Genomic DNA, 14,802 nt, shown 5'->3' on the forward strand with positions numbered 1-14,802 from the left:
CTGTTTTTCACCCTGGCCAGGAAGCTTAGTTGATTGGAGCACTGTTCCATACACTGAAAGGCCTGCAGGTTCAATTTCTGGTCAGGGCACATACCTAGAGTATGGGTTCAATACCCAGCAGGGGCATGTATGAGAGGCAACCAATTGATGTTTCTCTCTCACATCAATGTTTCTCTCCCCATTCCTCTCTCTCTGAAAGCAAAAACAAACAAACAAACAAACAAACAAAAAAAAACACATACCCTCAGGCGAGGATTAAAAAAACCTGCCCTTTTCCAAGGCCATGCAAGCTGAAGTGGGACAGACAACTTGATATGGGCTTCAGAGAAATCACCACAAGAACTCATCTATGGACAACCTCTGTGCCTGTTGCAGAAAGATCACCAGAGATGTTCAAACTGCAGACCAGGAGAATCTACGATATGGTCCCAGCCTGCCTTTATTCTATCTGAAGATGACTGGAGACAGACATCTAGAAATCTTCCTGACCACCTATCTTCAGAGCTTAGAAACTGGGATTATAGTCTTCTCTAATCATTAACCTTTGGGGCTGTTTTTTGTTTGTTTGTTTGTTTGCATAGAAACAGATGCCTCATTAAATACCTGCTTGCTTGTAGCATAGACTTAACTTTGGGAACCAACCTGCATCACTGCCTTCCTGTTGGAAACTGCCCTGTCTGGTTTCAGGAGCTGTAACCCCCCCATGGTTAAAGCTGAGTGAGAGACCTTTGGACCATAAGACACTAAGGAGACAAAGCTTATCTCCCTCACAGGGTTGCTGCCTCTGCTCCCTTTACTTCACCTTGCCTGGTCCCTAATGCTTGATCAGTTAGCCAATGACAGGTAAGATTCCTCAAGGGAGGGATGACCTAAGACAGGCACAATCATGGCAGGCCCCCAGGGAAGGACTTGGGAGGCTATAGAAAAAGTTCGTGATGGACCCTCGCCCCTTGGCTTTGACAAAGCCTGAGTCCTCATTCTGTCTGCAAGAAGTCTCCTAATCTCTTGGCTGCCTTAATTTCCCTGCCTGACTTAAGCCTGAAATAATGATGGAGGTGGGTGGGGCCCTGTGCTGGAAATGGAGGGTTCCCCAGGAGATCAGGCCTAAGAAAGAATACATAAAATCCTGTGAAACCTACTTTGCTAATATCCTCAGTTTAAATGATAAGGGCCCAAGCCTGAAATGAGTTTATTTCCCCCAAATTTTATGGCCATTTAGCTATTTGATCCTGACTCAGAATAGGCCCTTAGAGTTCTCTGAATGTTATCTATTTGATCATTACTGCCTGAAAACGATTGATGGACTTAATCTGAGAATCTGGGTTTTCGGAACCACTGGTTGCTTACTGATTATAATAATGCTCTGTGTACTTTGATACATTTGTGAATTCTTTTCCCAGGGTCGTCGTGTGAGAGACCAGCAAGTAACAAGCTTTGTGGGATCTACAGTGGTCCTAACTAAAAACAAGGGGGGAAATATAGGAGACCATTCTGCGTGGCGTGGGCCCAGCTCCCGCTCGGAGATGCACAGGACCCACGGCTATGGACAGGTTCTCCTGTGGAGAATCAGGCCTGCATTGTACCTAGGCTGCTTTGAGACTTGCTTTTGCTAAAACTCCCTCACCCTGAATTGAAGCAGGAAACGTTTACTGCGCATCTTTAAAGTAACTTTCTAAAATCTATGCTAAACCTTCCAAGGATGAGTGTAACCAGTTCAACCACTTTTCCCTTTGCATTTGCAAATATCCCTCTTCTGTGATATGATTCTCAGCATCCTCTCCTTTGTTTTCTGTAAAAGGTAACCACCTAAAGTGAACCTCTGCATAGTAAATGAGGACCATTATGTAATTTGCCTCATTAAAAAGCCTGTCAAGGCAAGGGTCAGGGCACTCTCCTCTTGAGAGGGTGGCTGAGGTGCTCCAAGGCTTTTTCTCCTCTTGAGAGAGAACCTGCGCCACCCCTTTTCCTCCACAGGACTCGGTAGTCCATGTGAATTTCTCATGTCTCATCCACAATGTGGCGGACCCCATAAGCCAGGGTCTGCATCAAGACACAACTACTTAACCTTTCTTAAAACTGAGACAGGTGTAATAACATATGGAACAATCTACTTGTCCAACTTCTGGCATGTGAAACTTCCAGGGAAATTTCAGAGCAGGGAATTGTGGGGGTTCAGAATGAGTCACTCCAAGATGTGCCTCTGTGGTGTACAGATTGTCCTGAGCAAAGGAAACTTTAACCCCAGGTACAAGAGAAATATCTGCCCCTCCCTTAACTATCTAGAAGAACTTAAATTAGGGGCCTTGCCTATAATAAGCAATGATCAGAGATCATGGTTTTTGCCCAATCTACAGGGAAAAGCAAACTCATATTTACTAAGCATCCGTTCTTATCATCCTGCAGTGACGCTTTGAGGTCTCTGAGGCACCTGACCTCATTCACAGCTCAGGATGTCTTATATGCCCATGTTCCCTTTCCATCTCTGCACCTCGCATGCATGTGGGGTCTCTGACTCTCATGGATGTGGGGCTCCCATACACATGTATGTATTACATTTGGTTCTTTTCTCTTGCTAATTTGTCTCAGTCTATTTGATTATTAGACCAGCCAGGTTTAGTGTAAAACCTAAAATGCGTGATCTTTTGTTCTGAACTCAAGAATGTGGTTAATGAGGCAAATTCAGAAATTACTGGAGCCATTCTTTCCTTGGGAGAATAAGTAGTGCAATTCTTTTTCCTTGGGGGGGGGGCGGTAAACTTATCTAGAGTATTTTGAACATTGTTTGCCTTCTTCTTGTAAAACTTAGAATATAGAGTGAGCATCTGAGCATCTTTTCCAGTCTTGGTGAGTTATCATAATCCTTTCTCAGTATGGATCAATTCCCAACATTTTATCCTTTGCACTTTTCATGTTGCCAAGTATTGCCAAGCGCTCCTTTAATGTAAGTTTTGTTCTGTTTTGTTTTGTTTTGGGTTTTTTTGCTACTGTCGCTTCCTCTGAAGCATCTTCATCCTTTCGGTGACAATCACTTATCTCACTTATGTCGATACATTTGCCATCACTAAGTTCTTCTGGCTGCCTATCTAGATCTCCCAATGGTAGCAGTGATATTCCCACAAACAACTACTTATTCTTTTTATAAATCCAACACATTTATTTTGATTTTCACATATAGTGGTATCATTTTTCATTTCTCTGCTATACTTTCATTTTGCTGGCCCATTCTCTCTTCCAGTTATCATTCTTTTCTTTCTTCTTCTTTTTGGGTAAAATGTCACATGATCTATCACTGGGAGATAAGGAAACAATACAACATGTGCTTCATGTGTGAGGTGAACAGCAGGTCCTCAGTAACCAAGCTGAGACTTTGCAAGAAGTGACATTATTGGTCACTGATTCTTTTGCATGTCTGTAATTTACGTATTGACTTGTAGTGAGGTTTGCACTTTATTCTGTTATTCACAGTTAGTAGACTGTGATAACTGAAAACAACTGGGGACTCAAGAGTTGAAAGACTTTAGTTTCAGGTAATAGCTAATAAGCATAGTAAAAACCTTATTATTCACAAACTGAAGGTGTGACCCACCCTGACTCCAGGACACCACAAGCAGTTCTACCTTTGTGCCCCAGGAGGACTGTGAGCAATCAAGATGGTATCTGAGCCACTGTGTTCCAAGGAGAGAGAGAGAATTGCAGAGGAAAGAATGCTGCAGCCTTTTATCTGATTATTTTTTTCCCTGAATTCCAAACCCCTTACCTACACTTTTCTTCTCTTTATAAAAAGGGTTAGTTTAAAATGGAACGTAAGATGGTTTCTTAAGTACATAATTCGCTGTCTTCTCAGACTGCTGGTCATCTGAGTAAAGCGCCCATAGATATTCAATCCCTGTCTCTGCTTATTGGTTCTGGCAGTGAAAGGCAACACCGATGCCTCCTTTTCCAGTTTTGAAAATGAGGTTTGTACTTTATACTATACTCAGTCAGTACACTGTGATAACTGAAACTTGAACTGTGTTGAGAAGCTGGTGTTATTTAACTGAAATAATGGATATTTATGCGTATAAGAACTAAACTGCAAAATGAGGACTGCTTGTATACACGCTGGAGATTTGCTAGAATACAGTAAACTGTTATGCAAAATTCAGGATCATACAAATTAGGTCCCATCCAATAGACTCTGTTTTAAGAGGGAAAAGTTCTTTGTTACAACATGATTCACAGACAACATAGTCCCACGGCTTGAATCAACAGAAAAGAGCCACTGTATCTTAGAAATCAGTGAAGTTAGGTAACAAGCTATAAACTTTAAATGTAGTTGTTTGTCGTTGCTTTAAACCAAACGAAGTCATATTAAGAAGAACAAAGCTGCCTAACTTTCCAGTCCTGCTTTTCTATTTAACAAATAAGCACTTCCCGAGAAGGTGGGTAGTGAAAGTTCTCATGCCCATAGGCCGTGGCCTTTCTCCAAAGACCTTTTCCTTTGACCATGTTATAGCTGCCCCGGAGGGTCAAGGATAAAGGGGGAACTACAAAGTATTTTATTCTGAAAGTTTTTTTAAAAAACCATAACTGAGGTAGATAAAGTGGAAATGTCTTCTCCCAGTTTATTCTAAACTCTGAGTCTGGAAGTGAGGGCTGACTAGAGGAGGCACCAGAACAAAGGGGACAGAACCAGCAGTCCCGCTCTTTCAAAAGTCCCAGGAGTTCAGAGGATTTAACCCCAGGGTATTGAAGGGTTCCCAGAATTTAAATCCAAGCTGGCAGTGGATCCATCTCTAGCTCCAAGAACACTTAAATCATTCCTATAATACAACAATCTACTATTTATTTATTTTAAACAATGACGATTAATGTTGATTTGGAAATCTGACTGAAACATGCCAACTTTATGTAGAAAATAAAACGATTCTGAGAATTGGAGCACGTCATACCTTTCTGATAAGATCTGAGAGTTCCATTTCAGCTTTCTGCTGAGCCAAATCAGATTTCACTTCAGAGTAAGTATCATTGATGATGGCCAAAAACATATTCTGTGTGTAAATCAAAGGAAAGTTGAGGTTAAAGTAGCAACCTAAATACATTTGTAAGCATCAATCTAATCTTTGACACATGCCTTTTTGTTCGCCATTAAAAAAAACCAATTTGGTATCTTAAAAACTCATGAATTAACTTTGCTACCATATGGCTTGGGAAAATTATTTTTTTTCTATTAAGTCCTGCCAAAAGAAAATGTGAGATATTTTCTTATTTACAAAACCATATACTGATATATTTTGTAAAAAGAAACAAGAATAAAATACAACAAAACATGAATGTATTTACCTATGAATAGAGGGATTATTATTTTTGCTTATATATGTTGTCTATATTTTTTATTTGACATAAATTACTTGGAGTTCTAAATAGCTTTTCAAATTTCAACAGTCAACACAGACAAATGAAATTCTATGTTTATTCCAAATATTGTTCTATAATATTATTTGAGATTTATAGAAGAATTAAAAAGGCCTCTGCAAAGAGGAATCTGGTAGATACAGTAAGAGAGTAGTCAAGACAAGCTTAGTGGAAAAGACAGACTTTGGAGTCAAGCAAAACTCGGTTTCATTCTACTGCCAAGACAATATTGTTTAAATTTCAAATCTTCATTTAAAAATATATGTATTTGTCTTTGTATTTATAATATGGGAGAAATAACAGTACCTTCCCTACATATTTGTGGTAAGAATTGGTGAGATAATCAATGAAAAGTGCTTAAAGAAAGGGCCTACGTGATTTATCGTTATTATTCAGTGACAGTCCATTTTCCTGACTTTTCCCTTCCCTAGTATAATGGTTTGTGTTTTCAACACTTGTTTGCAACATGTTTCCTGGAAGCACTGCACCCAACTGAATAGGGCCTTCTTTAACATGCTCTTCCTTTGTTTTTCCTTTTTAGCACTTAACCATGATTGTAACTACAGAATTGTGTATCTGATTATGCCTGTTTCCCCTACAAGTTTAAGGAAACTTCATGAGGGCAGGGCGGGGCTCTACTTTCCTTACCCCGGCATCGACAGTATCTATCACATCGACTGCAATACAGTGGCTCAGTGAATATTTATCGAATGATTGATGAATTAACAAATGAGAGCTATATTATTCTAATGAATTTTAATGGGTTACAAATTGCCATGAACTAAGGAGGAATACTGTTTAAGATTCTGCAGCAGAAATGAGAGTAGAACACAGAATACACAGAAGTTTCTGGCTTAATGCTCGATTCCAAGGGCAGGCCGTTGTAGTCACAGTAACACCTCCCATGTCTCCTTTTCAATCCAGTTATCTAATGTTTTATTTTTGTTTCCAAATGGCTGTTTCCTAATGCCTGCAAATGTATTAGTTGAAATGGATTACAGTGTGTCCTCTGAAGAGATTTAAAAAAATTGGAAAGTGGGTGAGAAAGGCTCTTGAAGGTGAAGGGAGAGGAAGTTCACCCTCCTTCTTTCCATCCTGGCTCAGCAGGTTCACTCAGTCGTCACATAGACCTCTGCAATCAGAGGTCTTTCTCCACTGATGATGGGCTTTTGCTTCCTGTCTCAGCTCAGCCACCTCACACCAATGTGGCTTCTTGTTAAGTAGGGGCAATAAATTAACACCTGGCAGTCATCTCAGAAATGCGGCCAACACTGTGCTTGGCTAGTCATTTCCTTTAAAAAAAGTTCGTATTGACAGTAACCTCCCTTCTCTCTCTGGGGGGCTGTAGGGAGAGCAATTCCTTCTTGTGCAGTAGCACCAAAAATTATTTTAGTATAAAGACAAAAACTAAGAGCTTCTTTTCATGTTCGAGTGACTGATCTGACAACATGACCAAATAATTTAGATGGTCCTATCCACTGGAGGACAGCATTCAACCAGTCCATGCACGAGCATTGACAATTGCTAGTTACGTCCCTTCCTTGGCTGACTGACATACAGAGAAAACTAAGGTGGCCTCAAGTCTCCTCTGGGTCACTGCAGAACTCTCAATTCCTGGTTTTTGTTTTCTTAGTAGAAACTGAGGGATTCACATGCTCCAGAATTCAAAGTACTACCAAAGTTAGGCCGTAACAAGGGCTTACTTTTCCTCTATTTTTTCTTTAATATATACTATGAGAAGAAGAAACTTAGGAGGCTCCAGTTTAAAAGTAATCGTGACATATGTGTAGGGCAAGATACAACTGAAGTAGCATGACATTCCTGACTCTTTAGTTGTATCCAAACACTTAATTCTCACTCAGTGAATGCCATACACTTAACCACGAAATACCAGACCCCTCTGGAGATATTATACTGAAATACTGAATCTTACACAAGAATCCTTACAAATCCATTAAAAAGGAAGCTTCGTTGTTAATTTTAAGGTTACGGTTGATGTGGGAATCCTTGAGTGTTTGTGTTTAGATGAAAAAATAACCACTGCCTAGATTAAACTAACTTAATTTAGTACTTTCTTAGTGGACAAATAAATGCATAAAATTTAAGATGAAGAACAAAATGCCTTTAAAATTTTTATTAACTTAAGGCCAAATATTAAAAATGTTAATTTGTACCAAATAAAAAGAAAAAAAATACTCCTGAAAATAATTTTTAAAGCAATATCCATACATTGTTCAGATTGAGCTTTAAATTTAAAATACAAATATTCTTTGTAGGCAGTCTGTAGGTATACCAAATATGAGTAAGTAAAACAAAATATCTCAATCTTGACAAGCAACAATTCACCCAAATACTATTCTTGCCATCCTGGGTCTAGCTTGCTCTGTCAGTTCCTCCTTTCCAAACAGAAAAGAGAAAGAGAAAAATGCAAAGTCATGTTAGCAAGCGACTGTGGAAGTGCTGATGACTGTGTTTACAAAGCATGTGAGTACGCTCAGTTTGTTAGGCAAAACATTATTTTAGCTAACTTTATAAATCTGCATGTGATCTATTTTTTGTACTGAATAGACATTATCTATCTATCGATTGATCAATGGATAATGAAAGATGAAGACTTAAAACTAAAGCAAAGAGAAAAAATAAAATGATTTCTAATATCTACATTTTTCTACTTCCTAGATCTTTTTTAAAAAATGGTACGAATAGAGTATAGAGAAAGAAAAGATGGTGATTTACGAAATGTAAATCCCCTCACTCTAAATAAAAGTGTACATACCAAAAGAATGAAGAACATAAAGAACACAAACGTAGTGAAATAAATTGGTCCCAAAACTCGATTAGCTTCCTCAATCTCTGCGAAGTTGATATCACCCAAAATGATACGGAATTGAGTGAAGCTATAAAAACAAAACAAAACACAACACAGCACAGAGAAGACCCAGCACTAATGCAACGCTTCTTAAAAACTATTTCACACTTTCGTATGTTGTTTTCAGTGCAGACAGCTGGCAAATAACAGAAAATTTCAATCCTTGGGGAAACTTTTGCTATTTATGTGAATATGGAGGCCTTCTGGAATAAAAACAATGTTCTTTCATGCTAAATATATTATTTCCACTTGGCTAAAAAGGGATACAATAATTATTATCACTGGAAAACTTATAAAGCAATAGGCTATAATTTAGGTCAAACATAGTAACACTAAACCTCTACAACGGTGACCCTGGGTCTGAATTTAAAACCTCTTTCAAAATAAAGATTAAAAAAATAAAAATAAAAAGGGTTTTGAAGGAGAGCCAGAATTGCAGGTCTCAAAGATCCAGAATTTGTACATGCACTCAAAGTGGGGTCTGAAGTTGCTGTGTGTTACCAATACTGGGTCTTGTAAAATCATGTAAAATCAGTAAAATCATGTTTGTTTCGGAGTTTTATCAAGCAGCAACATTAATTAGGGATCCCCATGTACAAAGCCCTATTAACTTTTTTATCAAGATCATCTCCTTTCCTAATGGACTCCTTTCTAAACGGAATGTAAATCTGATACTGGTTACTTTTCCATTTTTTATTACGTATGAGAACTTTGGAGAGACTGAAAATTCCTGTACTGCTTTGAGTTTCTCTTAGAATACTCAAAGTACTATTTTTTCTTACAAAAATAGCTTGAAGTTTAAAACATATGGCAACAATGTTGAAGAGGAATAAAAATATAGGCAAAGGGTCTCTTAAAAGCTACCACTTGCATCTGTTGCCAAGAAGACCTGGCTCTCTGGAAGAGTATTGGTTTGCTGTGGCTGGTGTTCTAGGCCTGATTGCTTTATGACTGCTATTTTAAGCATCAGCATTTTAGGATGTATGGTCATCTGTGCATTGGTGGTTCAATGCTTCTGGGAAAAAGAATGAACTCTTATTTTAAACAACTACTTCTAGGGCAAATGGGGAATAAATGGTGATGGAAGGAGACTTGACTTGGGGTGGTGAACACACGATATATGGATGCTGTATTATAGAACTGTGCCACTGAAATCTATGTGATTTTATTAACAGTGTCATCCCAATAAATGCAATAAAAATACAATAAATAAATAAATATAAATATAAATAAATTTTGGATTTTGCTTGGTTATTTTTTAGATCAGTGCTTTGATAATGTGCGTCATTCAATTTTATTTTTTATAATGCAATGCTAAAATAAAAATATGAAGTAAAGATAAATAAACAAGTACTTTTAAACATGTGGTGGTCAAATAGCAACTGTGAAGATTTATCCTTTATCCTTAAGAAGTCAGTGACATCTCTGATTAAATTTTTCTTAATTTTTATATATACTTACATACACTCTTGGAAAGTACTGAAGTCATCAACCTGCGTGCCAAAGACAAGGTATGCCAACTGAGCATATGCTAAGAAAATAATGAAAAACATAATTGCAAAGCCAAAGAGGTCTTTGGCACAACGAGACATGGTTGTGGAGAGCTGACTCATGGTCCTGTTGAAGTTAATGAATTTGAAGAGCTGTAAAGAGAGGGAAGGAAGATATCAACAGATGAATGGGGTAAACAAGGTGTGGTGATACAAACAGGGGAACATCACTCAGCCTTGCAAAGGAGTGAAATTTTGATACATGCTACAACATGGATAAACCTTGCAAATACAATGCTAAAAGAAAAATGACTTGCTTTTTTTCAAATCTAACAATTTCTACTATCTTATTCTAAAAGTATTTACTGAGTGCCTTCCCTGTGCCAGGTGAGATTCTTGGAGCTGGGAATACAGCAGTGAACTGAATAAAGCTCAGTCATTTACTGTGCATCTACTATGTACCAGCTACGGAGGGGGAGGGCTTAAGTAGACTGCGTCAAATCTTAATAGTGACCAAAATACTGGTATTCTCTCTCTCAGGAGTCACCTGGGGCTTGAAGTCAGGGTTTGAACCCAGCTGTGTCTTATTGCAAAGCCACACTGAGCATTTCTGTAAGCCAGGCCCTGAGGATGGCTGCCGAGGTCGAGCAGCTCACAGCCTGGAGGGCATGACAGCCGGCCCACAACTGCAGCCAGAAGCCTTGAGAGAAGGACACTGGGGAGATACCAAGGAGGCGAGTTATGACCCTGCCTTCAAGAATGTAATGGTTCTTCAAGTTTGGGGGGCAAGATATTTATACATAAAGCCCCTAATAATCCAGCTTGAGGCACACATTGAAAGGAAACCTGTAGAATTTTAATTGAAGATCTCTTAAAAACTGTTTCTGGCCACACCAAAAATTTTTTCAGGGTATTGTAATCACAGTATGTAATATGATCCCTACTAGTATTTCTACAAGATACTGACTGTTGTTACTATCTTACAATGAAGGCATGGTACGTTGTTAGTGATGGTTTCTCCTGAACAAGCTCATGACTGAATACAGAGACGCAGAATAAGGTCATGCACTGAGAAATCTCAGGCATTCCAGGTATGAATTCCAGTTCAGGAAAATGAGTACCTGTTGCTAAGTGCCGTTTTAAACAGTGCTGCTCAATAGAACTTTCTGCGACGATGGAAATGTTCTACACTTCCACTAATACAAAACTACTAGCCATACACAGACACTGTGCACTTGAATTGCGGCTAGAGTGACTGAGAACTGAATGTGTAACTGCATGTAATGTCAACTAATTTGATATCAAATTTAGGTAGACGCTTGTGGCTAGTGGCTGCCTGGGTGGCACAGTCATAGAACCTGACTGGTCACAGGATGGCAGCTGTCTTGGAATTACTGAAATTTCCTGCACCTCCAGAATGAAGGCTTATTGTATATGGTGAAATGCCCAAATCTTTGACATACATGGAAATGACATTATGTCTTGAGAAAAGAAGGAAATGAGTGATTAAGGAACGACCTGGAAGAGGTGCCTGCCCCAACCTGTCCTCAATTCTAGGTAAAACGTCCCCCTGGCCTCTATCTGGGAAAGAGGCAATCTTTCTGGAGAGCATTTCCGAACAGTTTTCCCTCTCCCACCATTTCTCTTAGTTCCTTTTACTTTACCTGGTCACCCCATATCTGGGTGACTTGTCCCTGTGGGTAGCCTGAGACTCCGAGTCCAGCTGACATACTGAACAGGCCTCTTACTGCATCTGTTAAATAAAACCTAGAACGGCAGGTCTCGCAAAAGTGCAGGTAGCAGGGAGCATCACTCACAGTGAGAGGGATGATAAATGAGTCCCACTAGTTCAACGTTACTTTAGAATATACAGCAGCTGTCAGCTGGCTACTTGAATTTGGGCACAAAAGTAAGTTTCTCCAACATTTTGCATGACTCATGTTAATAAAAAGAAGGAAAAATGTTAGGAAAAGTCCAGGACATGAAATTTATGAATTACCTTAATCCAGACAAAAAACACTACAACAGCAGCTATATTGTTAAACTGTATTTGCCAGTATGCCAGGTGCTCGAAGTTGGGGAAAGTATTTTGATCTTCCAGAAACCGTAACAGCACCTCCACATCTGATGTTCTGTGTATGTTAATTACTATAGCTACCACTGATAGCTGGAAAACAAAAGATTAATGTATTATAACAGTGCTTTAGAAATATACAATTTACTCTAAAATGCTAAAATGAGTAGTTTATTTTTCTTCACTGTTGTATTAATTCTAGGGCCCAATGTTCTGCTCACCCAATGGCATTCTAGAAGTCACTAACACAAATGAAAAGTGTTGATTACTGCCATAAGACAAGTAAAACAATATACTGCTTGCACTTCCTTAGTTAAAAATAGAGATCCAATGAGTGCATGTACATATACACATCACAGAGAGAGAGAGAGAGAGAGGTCGCTGTGCCCCAAGCTCAAACCCGAACATGAATGACTTCCGTTTTTTCTGCCACCCTCATTGAAATCACTTTCTACCCTTCTGCTTTCTCTGCCTCATGGTACTTTCTGTTTTTATGGTCTTTTTTTTTTTCGATTTCCAACCACTCATTCTTTCCTCTATTCAACAAATACACCGTGGATGTTCATGTACACAGCACTGTGCTAGGGGCCAAGAGGAACAAACCAAAGTAAAATGCACAAACTCTGTCCTCAAGAAACATATACTCTGGTTCAAGACCAAATAAGTACAGTTATAAATAATACAAAAACCTACTTAGGAACTGGCGTCCCACAACACAAGATGGAGGGTGCGACAAGGGACAGGAAAAGGAGTGCTCGTATGAGGAATGAATGAGCTTGGTCCCAGAGGATAGAGGGAATGATGGACAGAGAGGGCTCGTGAAGCTTGCAGTGGGAACACCTGGGTCACGAGTTTTCCTTGTGCTTGTTTCTGTTCCTTAATTCGTGACCAGACAACTTTTCACATCTGGGCTATAAAGCCATATTTGAGGGACACTGGGCCCTGGACTTGCATCATAACCCGTGGATTAACACAAATAGGTGGAAAGTGCTAGGAATAACCACAACCCCTTTGTCCTCTCATGGGGTCTAAATCCATGGCAGGTGGGCTGTGACAGGTGCTGTAACCTTCGCTGCCCATTCTCCCTCTCTTATGACGGATGATGGTCAAAAGCCACCTCACTGGCCTTTCTTGAGAGGCCATTTGCTCACGGGCAGGGGACTATCATATCAAAGATCTCACTGGCTGCCAAGAACAGCTGGAAAAGGCAACCTCGCCACCTTCCTTTTCTTCTCTAAGGATGTCCAGAGCCAATCTTGTGTTTCTGTGTTGAGTGAATATATTCTTTGAGCTCTCTGGAATACACTAAAAATGCCTGCTCAATAGACTTAGCTAAGGAGGAAGAAGCAGCTGAAGAGAAGGGCTGACTCACTGAATCCAACGATAACCCTGTACCCAGCACTCACTAAGTACATTGTACTCTGTTCCAGTTGTTTCCACTCTGCACATAGTTTCCACTATGAAAATATGGAATATATGGTCATTTACACAATACTGGTATCATGTCAATACATTAAGTTCCCTGAGACTTTTTCTTCCAAACAGGGAGAAAATAGATTTTGTGAACATTTGGGTTGGTATGTCTCTCCAGAGTTTTGGGGGATTCTCATTCTTTATAAAATACAAGTGACATCCTTGTTTACCTGGTTTTGTTCACTCCTATATTCCCAATGCCTAGAACAGTGCCCGGTGTACAGTAGGTGATCAGAACATATTTCGTGAACAAATCATTTTCGCCACATGAAACCTACCACTCAACAAAATTATTTGAATTTCGACTTTTTAATAGTCTTTCTTGTTTTTTTTCAGTAAGTCTGCTTGCTTTGAAAGACATTGCTTAGGACAAATGATTAATTAAAGTAAGCCTGTAGACCTCAGAGTGTTGGAGAAAACAAGAAAGTAGAGGAAACAATTTCAAAGTGATTCTAAGATATTATACTTATATTTAGAATATAATTTCAAGTTTCAGCTGGACTTTTTCCAGTCAGGTGGACAAGCAAACTTGGGCCAGATGAAACAGAACTGCCTTGGCCTCTTCCCTGGGGTTGGAGGTCTGATGGGGCCCAGGCCACGTTCCGGGGACGAGCGGAAGGCTTGCCCTCAAGTCCACCGGGTCGGGGCAGGGTTTGAAGGTGTGAAATTTCAATAGCAGCCCTCCCCTGTTCGTTTTAAAAGCCCACTGTTTGAACTGCTGTCTTGGCAGTGCTAAGAATTAAGAAATAGGAACAGCAGCATAGTGGAGCCAGTTTTCAAAGGGATATTTGCAAAATGTTGTGGCTGCTGAGTCAAAGAAACTATCCTCAGTTTGCGAGATATCATAAGCTATTTTTTCCAGTGGTCTCCAAAGTGCGGATGAAGCAATTCACTGGAGCATGGGAAGAAAATATTAAAACTCCTAAGCAGGCGAAAAGGTAGTGTTAGAATTCTATTTCTATTTATTTTTATCCCGATCTTTCAATTCTGTATTGTTGTTGCCGTTTTTTACTAATATACCTGTTATACCAGCACGCACACTCACACAAATGCACTTTACAAGCAAACACAATACATTAGGGTGTGTCATCAAAGTTTCCAAGGACAGGTGTGTATAATCAAAGAAGCTGAATGCCATTGACTAGACTTTTGTTGATATTGAAGTAATTTAGTTAAAAAGAAGACTGTTATTAATTAGCATAAAATTACATGTACCCTTTTTATCATTATCCTTGATGATCTAAATATAAATATATTCATATAAATCCAATGAGGAGATTTCGCATCTTTAAAGTTCCAAATGGTAATTATTTTCTAGAATGAATTTTAATGTATATGGACTGTAGTCAGCCATCACACTGTACAGAAATATTCTGAAAAATTATTTCTAGTGTCATCATCTTTCCGGCCTGCTTGAATACTGCAATTTTTGAAAACTCTGTTCATTATTTATTAATCCATGGAGAATCTGGAGACTGAGAGTTTACACTGAGAGGAACTGT

At 39.1% G+C, this 14,802-nt stretch overlaps 1 protein-coding gene across 5 annotated transcripts in view; it reads right to left on the bottom strand.

Annotated features, from left to right (window-relative positions):
• PKD2 (polycystin 2, transient receptor potential cation channel) overlaps window positions 1-14,802 on the bottom strand; it is a 217,766-nt gene that overhangs the window by 166,400 nt on the left and 36,564 nt on the right. For all 5 annotated transcript variants that reach the window (XR_005066505.1, XR_005066506.1, XM_037046131.1 and 2 more), the window contains exons 7-10: window positions 11,753-11,920; window positions 9,725-9,906; window positions 8,171-8,291; window positions 4,932-5,030 (exon numbers count right to left, since the gene is read on the bottom strand). Coding sequence is in view for 3 of the 5 variants with exons in the window: in XM_037046131.1 (XP_036902026.1) it covers window positions 4,932-5,030; window positions 8,171-8,291; window positions 9,725-9,906; window positions 11,753-11,920 (570 nt within the window). In the remaining 2 variants the exon portion in view is untranslated. The remainder of the gene's footprint in view (window positions 1-4,931; window positions 5,031-8,170; window positions 8,292-9,724; window positions 9,907-11,752; window positions 11,921-14,802) is intronic.

Source organism: Sturnira hondurensis, unplaced genomic scaffold (genome assembly GCF_014824575.4).
Source record: "Sturnira hondurensis isolate 20B ecotype Veracruz unplaced genomic scaffold, ASM1482457v3 Scaffold0004998, whole genome shotgun sequence".
NCBI classification, from domain to species: Eukaryota; Metazoa; Chordata; class Mammalia; order Chiroptera; family Phyllostomidae; genus Sturnira; species Sturnira hondurensis.